This window comes from Danio rerio, chromosome 3 (genome assembly GCF_049306965.1).
Source record: "Danio rerio strain Tuebingen ecotype United States chromosome 3, GRCz12tu, whole genome shotgun sequence".
NCBI classification, from domain to species: domain Eukaryota; kingdom Metazoa; phylum Chordata; class Actinopteri; order Cypriniformes; family Danionidae; genus Danio; species Danio rerio.
The window spans coordinates 36,493,598-36,508,405 of NC_133178.1; the positions used below are offsets into that span (position 1 = coordinate 36,493,598).

General features: G+C 39.8%; 1 protein-coding gene and 1 long non-coding RNA gene across 8 annotated transcripts in view; one reads left to right on the forward strand and one right to left on the reverse strand.

The window, feature by feature from the left end:
* Window positions 1-14,808, reverse strand: part of LOC108182894 (uncharacterized) — a 63,021-nt gene that overhangs the window by 37,501 nt on the left and 10,712 nt on the right. For 6 of the 7 annotated variants that reach the window (XR_001798095.4, XR_012401122.1, XR_011010592.2 and 3 more), the window contains 2 exons: window positions 11,957-12,059; window positions 9,774-11,838 (listed from right to left, as the gene is read on the reverse strand). This is a non-coding gene — a long non-coding RNA (uncharacterized lncRNA). Of the gene's footprint in view, window positions 1-9,773; window positions 11,839-11,956; window positions 12,060-14,808 lie in introns of those variants that run through there. The other variant, XR_012401120.1, reaches the window with a different exon arrangement.
* LOC141381344 (uncharacterized) lies at window positions 2,896-4,058 on the forward strand. The gene is made up of 3 exons (XM_073945287.1): window positions 2,896-2,980; window positions 3,119-3,471; window positions 3,549-4,058. The coding sequence occupies exons 1-3, from the start codon at window positions 2,896-2,898 to the stop codon at window positions 4,056-4,058; spliced, it is 948 nt and encodes a 315-aa protein (XP_073801388.1).

Consider the following 14,808-nt stretch of genomic DNA (forward strand, 5'->3'; position numbering starts at 1 on the left):
AGATGATGAAGAACTGGTGTTTGCTGCATCACAATGTGAAGCACAGCTCTTTGCAGGTGTGGCACACGACACTAATGAAAATGTTATAAGAATATTTTGTGAAAACACACTAAGTATTTTTTTTTACAAAAAATAATGAATCAAATTTTTATCTACAGTACAGAGTTGTCACATCATGCCTCAAGCAGGATGCATTCTTTGAGTGCACTTCTTCAAAACCTTAAGGATGTTCAAAGGTTTCAGTGTATTTATTTGCGTTTCCGAACTAATCATTATTGAACATTCATCAGATAACTTTTCCACGTCGCTTGCTCTTCATTACTCACTCTCTTAGATGGTGGTGATTCATTGCTGTCATTATCAGCTGAGCAGTTTTTCCTTACTGTATCTGTGTGCATGCTTCATGTCTTTGTGCTTCAATAATTTATACTAATCATGCCTCATTTTACTTACTCCGTTTCATATGATTCTCATTCGCAGAGAATTGTGTTAATTCCATATCCCTTTCATCAATAAAGTGCACACTAATTTCTTTGCTTCCTAACAGTACCATTCTCTTAACTTGTATTTCTAAGTATACCCATATTAATAATAATACTTATCCAAAACTATTGCTTCACTGGCTGTTCATGGGCATAATTTGTGGCACCTTACTATCAAAAGCAACAGTCATCATAATATTGTTAACCATAAATTGTTTGTTACTATTCACTCAGAGGCCTGTGCCAATCCGTCTCCATCAGCGGAAACAGCAAAAACACCAGATCTTCAACATCATCAGCCACCAGTTGAGCTTCCTGTTCACTGGAAAGATCAGCTTCCCCCTTTCCAGCATGAGTGGATCCGGAACACTGTATTTAAAACAAACTTAAAAACCGGCAAGCCAGAGCTAGTGTCCCAGCTGAAGCTTTGGTGGTATCCTCCCCAGCCCCCTCTAATTAACACGCAGCCACCTGCCTCTCCTGACCTCTTCTTCTGCCGACCACTTTTTCTGTGGATGCCGCTGAAGATGTGGTTGTTTCCACTTGTCTGTGTTCGCCTAAGCTGTGGTAAGCACAGACTAACAGCTGCTGGAATTTACCGCACGGTGCGCAAGGTCCTCGACATCGACAGCTGGTACGACCTTGCCACTGAGTATCTGGAGTGCAAGCGGTGCAAAAAGAAGTATCCTGCCTGGTCCGAGGACATCTTAGGACAGCTGGATATTGGCCACCGTAGTCAGTTCCCAGCTTTGCTGACATACAGGTAATTCATAATGCCAATATTTTAATTGTGTTAATTTTTAGCAAACAAAGCATTTCCCTTATTATAATGTTGTTTCCTTAGATACTCATGTGACAACCGGGTAGTTAGGATGATGAGGGAGAGGACACTGGGCAACAGTGTGACTCAGCTTTTCAAAAAGCTGATGGAGCAACACAGTGAGGCATGGACACAGCGAGTCTTGCAGTACCTGACTGCCTGTGAACCATTCACAAGGTCCTCCCTTGTGCAACCTCCTGTGTTTGCTGAGCCTCCCCTCTTACCTGCCATACCCAAACCTAAGTGGCTGTTAGCCGTCTATGCCAGGGATGTTCTGGGGCGACTGCACGAGGTCAAAGCCAAAATCACCTCCGTCTTTGGCTGTGTTCTAAAGATGGACTCCACAAAAAAGGTATGTTTATATCCAGACATTTGCCAGATATGGATATGTGTGCGTACATATTTAACACAGTTTTATTTTTCCTAATAGATCACAAAGAAACTTGCAGGTGCTGCTGCGGGAACAGCTGCCTGGTGCACTAATGTGGGGAACGAACACGGTCAAGTCCTTGTCTCTGTGCTGTCAGCTGCCGAGGGTCATGGACTGGACCCAATGGCGGCCGGGCTGATGAAGCGTTACCGGGAGGCAGGAGAGGCAGCCCCGAAAGTAATGTACGTGGACAGAGATTGCTGCAGTCAGCACGGCCAGTCTCCGGTGAAGATCATGTTTCGGGAGTGGGATGAGCTTGAAGTGCGCCTTGACATCTGGCATTTTATGCGCCGGTTTGCTGCAGGTGTCACGACAGAAGCTCATCCGCTCTACGGCATCTTCATGGCACGTCTGTCCACGTGCATCTTTCAGTGGGATCCAGAAGATGTGGCCGCTCTTCGCCAGGCAAAGGAAGGTGAGCTGGCGGCAAAAAAGACTGGCCACATTTCACAAACGGCTCTCAGTGCTCGCATAAACCGGAGGGAGCTAGCACTGCACTGCCGTAGGAGGACCAGAGGTGTGGAGGAGACCACCTGTCTGATTGGAAAGCTGTTGGACCATTTTGACAGCGAGCATGGGAAGGACACTCTGGGTGTTCCTCTGCTGGACCACGAACGGATCCAGCAGATATGGAAGGAACAGCAGAAGCATATACAGTGCATTCAAGACCCAGAGAACTTTCCACTGTACATGAAGACAGGGACACTGAAGAAAGGCAGTGTGGAGCTGTGTTGTTACAGGTGTGCCCGTGGCTCTACATCTTTGGAGTCCTTCCACCTCCACCTAAACCGTTTTATTCCAGGTATTACATACATTTGGATTGTTTTATTTTGTAAAACATATAAGCACTGTGATAACTTCCATTGCTTTAATGTAACATTATTAAACATTTAAATAACATTTGTGATGTTATCAGCATTGACAAAGCTGTCTTGCCTGACAAGTAACTCTGTTTATAATGACAATAATTTTAATGTTAGTACATAACCTAATAACATGTTAATTAATTCTTCACATATTTTTAACTATTTTAATTTCCAGGGACCAGTGCCAGTGATGCGCATTTTCAGGCCTATCTCCTTGAGGGCTTGATGCGCTGGAATGATGACCGGATGGAAAGCACCATAAAAGGAGCATCCTCCATACGGTCATATGGCAGTGCCATGAGAGAGGCTGTGGACAGGCTTAGCCGAGCAGTCTTAGGGAAGCCCTGGGATAACCGTTATCACCCTCCTGGAGCATATACAGGCAAGAAATTCATTAACTAGTTGTTATATAAGTGATTTATTAAGCTTTAATGTACTTCACAAAATGTTTATCTAAATATTTACTTTATTATTAGTTTTATTTAATATATGTTTTTTTTTAATTGCTTTATTCTTTAAGGTGAATTGCTGGGAATAGAGTACCTTTACAGCCAGACCGGCAAAACCCTGACTCCGGTGCTCCAGAACCCAGAGGAGGAAGACAGGCTGGTGGAGGAAGTAGATGACGAGGATCTACAAGATGAGGGGTTTGAGGAGGAGATCATGGAGGACATCACAGTTCCGGTGCTGTATGAGGATGACCCCTGCCGTGATCTCAGAAACAGCCCCTCATCTTCGCCTCTGCCTCAGTCCCCAGCATCACTGGCTGAGTCGTCCACATCAGCTGGTGGAGAAGGACAGCTTCCTAGCCGAGCCCCCTCAGTGCCGTCACAGCCATCCGACTCTGGAGACAGTCTCTCTGTTGAGGCTCAGGTAAGATACATTAAAAACTTAATTTGATTTAGTCTTTTTTTATTCCACATATACTAAATTTATTCTGTATTTACCAGGGAGTAGTCATTGGACCTGATGGCATTGCTGGGTGGGACAAGGTCCAGGATCTGGCTGCTTATTTGGTGGGTCTTCGTGAGGCTCCTTACCTCACTGACCTGCAGGTGACAGAGGCCATCCAGCTGTGGACAGCTCTCCTGGATGTTGATAAACAGCGCATCAACTACCAGCCTCGACATCAGCCTCAGCTGACGCATGGGCGCTTTAAGGCACCGAAGCGCTCCGGAGTCACTCCAGGTGTGGAGAGTGTCAAGCGCTGTCTGATTGGACATCTTGGGGGTCCAGCACAGTTGCTTAGCACCAGCCACTTGGTTGAGGCCATTTGTACAAAGCTGTGTGCCGTACACAAGTCCACTTCCAAGAAGGCTGGTGTTCGCACCCCCAGGTGGTCTAAAATACTGACCGATTACCACCACATCCGGGATCTGGTGCTTGGCAGTCACAGGCTGATGGATGAAACTGTGATCCAGCTTTTTGAGCAAAACCAGAAGACGCTCGTTCAGTGGTAAGCAAAGCACATTATTTTCTTTAAATTACCTGAATACTTCTAAATTAATATATATGAATAATACATATCATTTATTATCAGGTTTCAACGGAGGCAAAAGGATCAGGAAATGAGTGTACTCACTCAGGGACTGACTCCACTTAATCCAATTGCTGTGGCAGATACGCAGCTTCCTTTGCCGAGGGAAAAATTGGACGAGGCACCGTCAACATCAGGCCCCAAACACCAGTTTGTCTTTCCTCCAAATAAAGAAGGACAGGCACCTCTTCTTCGACCTGGTCGAAAGTCTGCTTCTGCAACCACCACAGTTTGCTCCTTCCTGCCAGATGCCACCACGGTGTGCTCCTTCCCACCGGCCCCCACGACGGTATGCCCCATCGCGCCAACCCCCACCACAGTCTGCCACATTGCACCGGCCCCTACCATAGTGTGCCCCGTCACACCGCCCTTCACTACAGTGCGCCCCATCTCGCCAGCCTCCACCACAGTGTGCCCCATCATACCAGCCTCCACCACAGTGCGCCCTATTGCGCCAGCCCCCACCACAGTGCGCCCCATTGTGTCTGCCCCCACCACGGTGTGCTCCTTTCCACTGGCCCCCAGCACAGTGTGCCCCATTGCACCACCCCCAACAGCACCAGGTGTTGTGCAGCCCATTTCAGGACCTGGATCATTGTTTGGCACACTTGTTTTTAACCCAGACATGAGTGTGTCAATGGTGATTCCATCATTTGCTGCACCAACATCCAGTGCAGTCCCAGCTTCACCTGCACCTGCTGTTCCTTCACCTGCACCTGCTGTTCCTCCACCTGCACCTGCTGTTCCTCCACCTGCACCTGCGCCTGCTGTTCCTGTGTCCCGTTACACCCAGAGGAACAGGCGCAGACGGGAACAGGAGAAGGAAAGTGGAGTCCACACAAGGAAGTATGTGCGTGCGGTTACTTTTAATGTTTGCAGCAAATGTGGGCAACCCAAGACTAAGGAGTTTGGCCATAGCCGATTTGGTAATGCCACATTTTGCCTGCAAACTTCAAATGGCAAATCCTTAGAGGACTGGTTGGCAGAACAGCGCCAGCAAAATTAAAGGACAAACTCCAGCTCCAGAATAAAGTACAAATTGCTGTATATATTTTTGTAAATGTTACATGTGTACTCTCTCTCTCTCATTTTATTTAATTTTTGTGTGTTAATATGTAGCATTTTAAAGTAGCATTTATATATTACATAGGCCCACTCTTATTTTGTCTTGTGTGTACTTATTTAATATTTGTGTGAATTTTATGTAAAAATATATTTATATTTCTTAAAAAAAATAACATTTTATACATTGCTTAAATACTATATTGTATATATTACGTTCCCCTACTCTTGCATTTTATTATTTATTTATATTATTGTTTAATATATTGTGTGTATAAAATAAATAAATAAATAAATATTTTTATTGTTTTTATATAATGTGTTTAATAAATAAATATATATTGTATTGTTTTTATTTATTGTATATTATATAGTTTATATATTAAGATATGTTTTTATTTTGTTTTTTACATTTTTTACATTGTTTTGTTTGCGATTTTAATATTTGTATTAATTTTAATAAACCATTTTGCATATTACCTGTTTTTGTGTGCATTCATTTAAAGTTATTATTACATAAAGAAATATAACATATATTAATATATATATATATATATATATATATATATATATATATATATATATATATATATATATATATATTTATATATATATTAATACATAAATATATATATATATATATATATATATATATATATATATATATATATATATATATATATATATATATATAAAATGTACTTATGTATACATAAGCATGCATACTTATGTTTAATTGAAACATTTTCATTCATTTTTAATTAACGTAATAAGCTTTTTAAGAACAATATCCACATAATATTAGTAATATTAATATACTTGCATGTGTTATGTCAGTAAAATTTGAATAAGAGCGCAGCTGATTGGCTACGCTGAAACCGACACTGATTGGATATTGTGTTACACAGATCGTGTATTTGAATCCAGCACGCAAAAAATGACATTTAGAATGACATGCAATATGCAACCAAAATACCACATTATGCACAGTCACAAAGCCGCGAACACTACTGCAAGCGAAATTTGTCGCATTTTTCCGTTTTTTGCGACTTGTTAGCTTGCGAGTGAGCGAGAAGATTGGGCCCCTTCCTTTGCGCAGCGAGAGCTCTACCATTTGAGCTAATTCCCCTAGGTGGGGTCAGTCTTGCCGATTTTTCGACGTGGTCAAAAAAAAAAAAAAAAAGATCACATCTGCTCTGTGGTGGCCTCTTTGCCCTGCCCGCCATTTATTCGTCAAATTGCCTGGAATAGCACTCTTTTCTTTTGAAGGCCCTACCTGGTCCTGCTCCAATATACGTGTGAGGAGCCCTGCATGCCGAATGACGAGTTACTCAGAAATCAATGCAAATTGGCAGCGCCTTGGATTGACATTCTGCTACTTTCCTCCAAGGCTGTTTGGAGAAGGCCGGAGAATGACAGTTACTCTGGCCTTTCTAAGAACGTGAGCAGAACGTGGCCGGTTAGCTCAGCAGGTTAGGGCGTGGTGCTAATAACGCCAAGGTCATGGGTTCTAGCGCCGTATTGGCCAACCTTTTACTCTCTTAGGACTCAGACGCATTTTAGGGCTCTGCTCGGTCTCACAGACATCCATGCTGCAGGAAAGCTGTGTCATGGCAGCTAATTCCCCTTGGTGCGGTCAAACTTGCCTGGAATAGCGCTCTTTTCTTTTGAAGGCTCTACCAGGTCCTGCTCCAGTAAACGTGTGAGGAGCCCTGCATGCCGAATGACGAGTTACTAAGAAATCAATACAAATTGGCACTACCTTGGATTGACATTCTGCTACTTTCCTTCCAACGTTGTCATACATTTAACCTAAAATCAACCAAATATCAACGTCTGATGATGTTACAGCTTGACATTTGTGGACGTTGCCACTATGACATCTATAAGATGTTGGATTTTGGCTGCCATACCTAACAAATAAATGTCAGTATTTGACGTCAATATGTTGGTTGGTCAACGCAGTGGTGCAGTAGGTAGTGCTGTCGCCTCACATCAAGAAGTTCGCTGGTTTGAGCCTCGCTTGGGTCTGTTGGCATTTCTGTGTGGAGTTTGCATGTTCTCCCTGGGTTCGCGAGGGTTTCCTCCGGGTGCTCGGGTTTTCCCCCACAGTCCAAAGACATGCGGTACAGGTGAATTGGGTAAGCTAAATTGTCCGTAGTGTATGAGTGTGAATAAGAGTGTATGGGTGTTTTTCAGAGATGGGTTGCGGCTGGAAGAGCATCCGCAGCGTAAAACGTGTTGGATAAGTTCCTGGTTCATTCCGCTGTGGCGACCCAAGATTAATAAAGGGACTAAGCCGAAAAGAAAATGAATGAATGAATGAATGACGTTGGTTTAAGATGTTAATTCGACCTTGGATTTGGTCACTTTCTAACAACCTAAAATCAATGTCATTTGATAGCGTTATTGGACGTCAAAATAACATTGTCCTTAGACGCTGGCTAAACATAGAATTATGGTCACCTGCCATCACCTAACAACAAACTAGATATGACCCAATATTAATGACTTATGGCGTTGTGTGCCTGCTGGAATGCTTTCCTAACGAAAAGATCCGATAATAGAGATAGTAACCATGGTAACCACTTATAACACAGTTTGTTTACCACAGAAGAAAACTACTTAACTTGACATTACTGTATACCGCTATACAGTAAATTACACTTAAAAGGGTGGTCCACTACGATATCATATTTTAAACTTTAGTTGATGTGTAATGTAGCTGTGTGAACATAAACAGCATCTCTGAATGTAAAATGCTCAAAGTTCAATGCAAAGGGAGACCTTGATTTTTACAGAGTTAGCTTAGCAAAGCCTACAATGAACGAATTTTGGGGACTACAAAAAATACTTCCGCCCCCTGTGAGATCACAAAAGTTTGTTATTGCGCATCCCACACTGCACAAGTAAAGGCCATGGCCAGAGGCGCTGTAATGTTACTGCAGAGGGAGAAATGCCATTCTGCTGTTTCCACAGAGCTGTTCTGTTTCTGTTGTTGGGCTTCCAAATGACACGACCCAAACATAGAAGTGCTTACAGTTCAATATTAATTATGTTCCAGAGAAATATAAAATACATAGCAAGCATGATTTGACAAAACGCAGCTTCCAGAATCTCTCCCAGTTCAGTGCTGAATTCGGCTAATATCTCCTCAAAGATGGAGCAAGGAGACACTGTGAACTCTGGGAGCCATGACCTGTAAGTGTTTTTATTTGTTAAAATTGATTATGACATGTACAGTGTTAAAGGTATGTTGTAACAAAGATGTAAAGAACAGGAAATTATGTTCACCACTAACGATTTAGCCACAAATCCATATTTACCAGTCAAACGGCTGTAAACACACATACACACACTCTTGACCAGCACCTGCGTCTCTCTGTGTGAGACGGCAGAGTTTCTCTATATAGGCAGCTTTCCTATGCGTTTTACAACTCAGACAATAAAGTCGCAAAAGATATGTGAATGATTCATGTTACTTACACAGGCATATTCCGGATATGCGTGAAAGACGTCCTGTAACGCGTTGATTTAAAAAAAATACAGCAATGCTCTCCCAACTGGAGTGTAACATCAAAAACAAATCAATCCAGGCTTACAAAGGTCTCATCTCACATCTTGTGATTTATTCTGTCACCATCGTCACCACAGAAAATAACTTAATCCGAGCCTGAGAGAAAAAGAACAATAAATATTTCACCTGCACACAAGCGCTTCTCGTGTTACAGATACTTCATAGTATACACACGCACACACATAAACACACACCAAATGGCACAGAAACACTTAAAATAGCCGCATCCCATTTTCACTCGTTACAGACACGTGTTGACTGACTGTTTACACAAAACGCGCGTGCTTGTCCGGGCGCGACGTGGAGCCGATCTGCGAATCACAGCACATTATGATGATGACCAATCAGAGTTACTTGAGGGCGGGCATTTTAGAGGAACTAGGAAATATGACAGTCGATTTCATGTTAGCTGAGTAGCTGTGTATAATCAAAGTGAGATTTACGAAAAAATAACACGATTTTCTTCAAGTGAAACATGAGCACACATTGCTTTGCATCTTATTAACACAATCAAGCCTTAAAATTACATTCTGGACCACCCCTTTAAGCTGTCGTCACACTACATTTTGAGCATGCAAAATTCTATTGTACAGGTGTGGGATAAAACAACATGATGTAACACTGATTAAGCAAGAGACTGCTCCATATTTTACATTTATTTACAGAGAGAGAGAGATTAGTTTTGTTCTTCTGTTGTTCACATGCAGGTCATGGTCAGAGTTCACCAAGCTTTAACTGTGAAACACAGTGACATGCGAAACTTGTCTTACACGCTTGCATCTCCTGTCTGCCGCATTTACATGTGTATGAATGGAAGTCTACGAGTCAAAAGGTGAAGTGTGACCGTGTCTTTACTCTTCCACAAGAAATGTGTCTTAGGTCATGCAGTATGTATAGGCATGGGACTATAACCGATTTCAAGGTATACTGAAGTTTGATATTCAAGATTTTAAAACCAACAAACAATTTGGTTTTACTGTTCATAAGGTATGTGTCAGATTTTTTGTTTAAAATGATTTTTATTTTTTTATTTTTGGGCAACAGTATCTCCAGCAGAAAAGATTTAGATAGACAAAGATTTAAATAGTAAAGAAATCTGTGCTTTTGAAACTAATAAAGACAAAGGTCAAAGATTCATTTGAATTATTTAGCCTGACACGTTCACTGCTCCAAAACATTTTAAATGTTTCTCAAAATAAAATATATTGTGTTCAAAAGAGAAAAAGTTTTTGTTTTTCGGACCGACACAGGGAATATGTTTTAGAGCAGTAATAACAATACTGTGAAACCGTGAGAATCATATATCGGCTCGTGCCTACATACGTGAAGTCAGAGGTCGGCCAAGAAGTAATCGAAAATGCGCATTTATCTGTGCTGATGGCCTAGTTGTTAATGCGTCGATATATAGCACCGAAGTGCTCACTGTGACCCGAGTTCGATTCCCAGCTCGAGGTCCTTTGCTGATCCTTCTGCTCACTCTATACTCACACAACCTTTCCTGTCTCCACTATACTGTCCTATAAAAGAATGGTTAAAAAATAATAATTCTAATAATTATTCATTTAATAATTTATTTTCCTTCGGCTTAGTCCCTGATTTCTCAGGGGTGGCCACAGCGGAATAAACTGCCAACTTATCAAGCACAGGTTTTACACAGCGGATGCCATTCCAGCCGCAACCCAGTACTGGGAAACACCCATATACTCTCATTCACCCTCCCACTTACACACTACAGCCAACTTAGTTTATTCAATACACCGTTAATGCATGTCTTTGGATTGTGGAAGAAACCAGAGCACCCGGAGGAAACCCACCCGAACACAAGGAGAACATGCAAATACAGTGCTAACCACTGCATCACCATGCTGCCTGAGTTTATAATTAAAAAATATTATATATTTTTTGTCAAAAAAACACACCGATCTGCTTCATAACACATGAATTAAGCCCCCTGGCAGCATATTGGTTATGTTTACAACAGATTTATGCACTTGGAAATGTAAAAAAATGGGCCTGCATGGGAGATCCAGGATAAAACGCAAACTACTCTGACTGGAATTGAGTCACAATCACCAGTGATCTAGTCCTGGCAAATCACTAAAGGACTACAAATCCACTGGTATACGGACTACAAATTCCAGTCATGCACCACACACACACACACACACAACTGTTCCAGATCATGACTGATTACACTCACACAGCTGGGAGCTGCTCAAAGACTGATTAGATGGACTTTAATACAGTGCACGCACATACCTCTTTGCTGAGTCTTGTAAACAGCTCTGTGAACATTACAATGCATTTTCCTTGCCTTGCTTTGCCATGGTTTTGACCCTCAACTTGTTTATTTGTTTATGTTGTCTGCTGCCTGCCTATACTGACCTATTGAATGTATATTTTACCAAGACTTTTGTTCAGACTCTGAATTTGCCTGCATACATCTGTTTGCTCCTGATTGTGACCAAAGCTTCCCTGATCATTCTCAATAAACTTGCATTTGGATCCGCGCCTTCCTTGTCAGCATCCCATTCAAATTACAGATTGTCTGATAGAATAAAGTCATATAGACAGAGGATGGCTTGAGGGTGACTGGAGTAATTTTCATTTTTGGGTGAACTATTACTTACAGTTTGACGGTGGTTTTACACAGAAGCATTTAGATTGCGGATGGACAAGCTGCTATGTTATGATGGACAAGTTGGCTAATGTCTGTTTCACCATTTACGTCAATTGGTTGAGTTAAGGTTGCAACTGTCGCCTTTGGCTCGCTCAGTTAGGATCTGTAGAGCTGCTCTACAGTCAATCACATGCTTCAAAAATGACATTCATAATAAAGCGCTACAAAAAGACTAATAGCTTGACTTATTTTTGAATAAGTTACCGTTTGACATTGGTTTCACACAGAAGCGTTTGGTTTCCGAACGGAGAAGCTGTTGTGGGGAACCGCAGGGGGTCTGTGAGGGATGATACAGCACTGGTTTAATAACGAATCCTAAAGCCTTCATTTCCCCAAAGCCCAGCGTCCACAGCCTTCTTCTCACGCACACATCCCCTGGAGAGCCTGCAACCAGGGAGAGAGTGTGTGTGTTCTTTAATGGCTGCCTTTGATGTGCACATTTTCATCTTCATCATTGCATATGCAAGTGTGTTTTTGAGTTTTTGTATATTTCAGTACTCACTTTTGGAGGGAGTTATAATTTAATAATGTGATTGTGTGATTCAGGTCAAACAGGTAGGTCTATTAGCCTCTGGGGACAGGACACTTTATCTGCCATCTTTTGTCTGGAAAGAAAACAGACACACATTGCATAAAATACCAGTTAGATCTTCGACGAATTAGATGGATATTAAATCTTTAAATCTCATGGCAAAATGAAACACCACAGCCCAGGTCGGATGCACCAGATTTATCTATTGCAAATAAAAAAATGCTTAAAGTAATTACCAATTTATTTGTATTGTGTTGTATAGATGTATAGGTTTGGGACAAAACGAGGATGAGTAAATTATGACAGAATGTTTTTGCAACGCTTTAGTTTTATAAATTTGAAAAATGTTTTAATTTCCTAAAAATAATTATAATAAAAATGCTTTAATCCAAAACTACTTTAAACAGATTAAGAAAGTAGTTGTCTAACCTTCAGCATAATCATGCTATTAAGCTTACTGAAATGTTATTGAAAATCACTAAAAAATGTATTGCTTTAAAATGGAAAACAGACATTGAACTTTGAAGTTTTGAACTCAGTGTTGAAGATAATGAGTTAATTAAATACTTTATTACCTTTACCTAAATAGAGTAAGTTCACAGTTCTTATATAAATATATATATATATATATATATATATATATATATATATATATATATATATATATATATATATATATATATATATATATATATATATATATATATATAAATAAATATATATATAAATATATATATATATATATATATATATATATATATATATATATATATATATATATATATATATATATATATATATATAAAAATATATATAATTAGTTTTTTTAACTCAAATGATTCGTACACTATAAAAAGTTAAGGTAACTCAAACCATTTGAGGAAAACGATTGCAACAAGCTATTTAAGTTGGGTTTTAGTTTGCTCAGACTGCTTCATCTACTCTAATGGATTAAGTTCAGAGTACTCATTGGGATTAGTTTTTGAACTTAAATGGTTTGTTTCAATCAGTTTCCTCAAGTGGTTTGAGTTACCTTAACTTTTTGAGTTTTACAGTGCAAATATGCATTTAAATAAAAATCTCTTATTATGAAAAACTACTGTTGACATTTTTTACAAAAAAACTTTGTGCAAACAATAAAAGACACACCATGTTTTCAAGGATGTCCATTAAATTATGTAATAGAGAGAACTATTGTTAGGAGACCATATTATTATTATTATTACTATTTCTCTCTAGGAAAAATACAATACTTTCAGCAAGTAGGCCACGTTTAGTCTACTGAACATTTTCATAATTATTATTTTTCCGTTGCTTAGCAAATGTCCTTTGTCCATAATGGCTAACATAGTTTTACATTGATTACTGGTTTATGCGTTACCTATTGGAACAAACCAATGCTTAGCTCCTTAGCCTTGAGCAAGAACACATTTCTATGAAGTTATTTTGCTATGCACCCTAGAGGACCACTCTATGAAATATTAAAGAAAAAAGCGAGAGTTATGGAAGGACAGAAGGCCGTTTTCATTACAAAAGATAAGAAGAAATGTAATAAAAAGGTATTGCCTGGAAAGTTTGTGTGTGTGTGTGTGTGTGTGTGTGTGTGTGTGTGTGTGTGTGTGTGTGTGTGTGTTAGGTGGACGATGGCACAGGGTAAGAATTTGGAATGTGAAATGAGTAATGTTATTGCTCAACCCACATCACAAAGCCACAGTGCCTGAAGCTACGACAAGCTCAGTGCATTTCTCTATACCTCCATCCATCCCTTCATCCCCCATCTCCCTCTTCTTTTAGCTTTCTTCATCCCTTCATCTGAAACTGTCTGTAATTATGGTAGTGTATGTGGTCTAACGTTTAATGTCTTATATGTGCCAATATAATTGTGTAGGTGAGCGAAGTTACAGGAAAAGAGCGGCAAACTGAGAAGATTCCTTGTTAAATGACAATGATTTCAACTAAAGTGGTGGAGAGGTTTATTTTAGCTGGAAGGAGTGAATGAGCCATCTCTATGCCACTAGAGTAGTCTGGCTTGCTTTTGAGTTGTGTCGTGGATTAAATATAGGTCACATTACAATTATTACAACTAATTATATTAAATAATAAATTAATACTCTACAAAAATATTATAATCAGTACTCTACACTGTAAATAAAATCTATAACTTTCATATTTTATGGTTCACATGTTGTTTTCTGTTAATTTACAGTTGGCTATATTTTTGCTCATCATTCCCTCACTGCAAACTAACAGTAAGAAGGCCATGGCTAAGAATACTGTGGCTAACGCCATCAAACTGACGTCAACAGAGAAACACCACCACTTTAAACATGAATGCAAATGGTCTGACTTTGATTGAAGAACTTTTTCGAGTGGATTAACTTGCTATTTGCACAGCTAGTGTTTTTCAGACAATAATGAAATTCTGGGGAACGCTTTATGTGACTATTTTCAATTTGGGGGATATAAGGATCATAAGGATCCTTTTACAGCATTGGTGTTATACTGTAAATAAAAAATTATCAGTTAAATAACGTAAGCATCCATTTGGTTGTTAAAGCATAAAAAGAGATGAAAGACGCAGTCATTAGCAGCATGTTAGTGAAAAAATTCTATCGAAAATACTGGGGTAAATTTAATTTCCATATTTTAAAAGACATGGTGCAGAAAAATCTAATTTAATGCAGTGCTTCTTGTTTGGTCTGAGACCCGCCTTATATTGTATCTCATCCAGGCAGTGAAGATCACTGTTTTTTAAAGAAATTAGATCTTAAATGCTGTGATTTTGTAAGAATACTCTGTGAATATTTGGTGCCCTGTGGCTG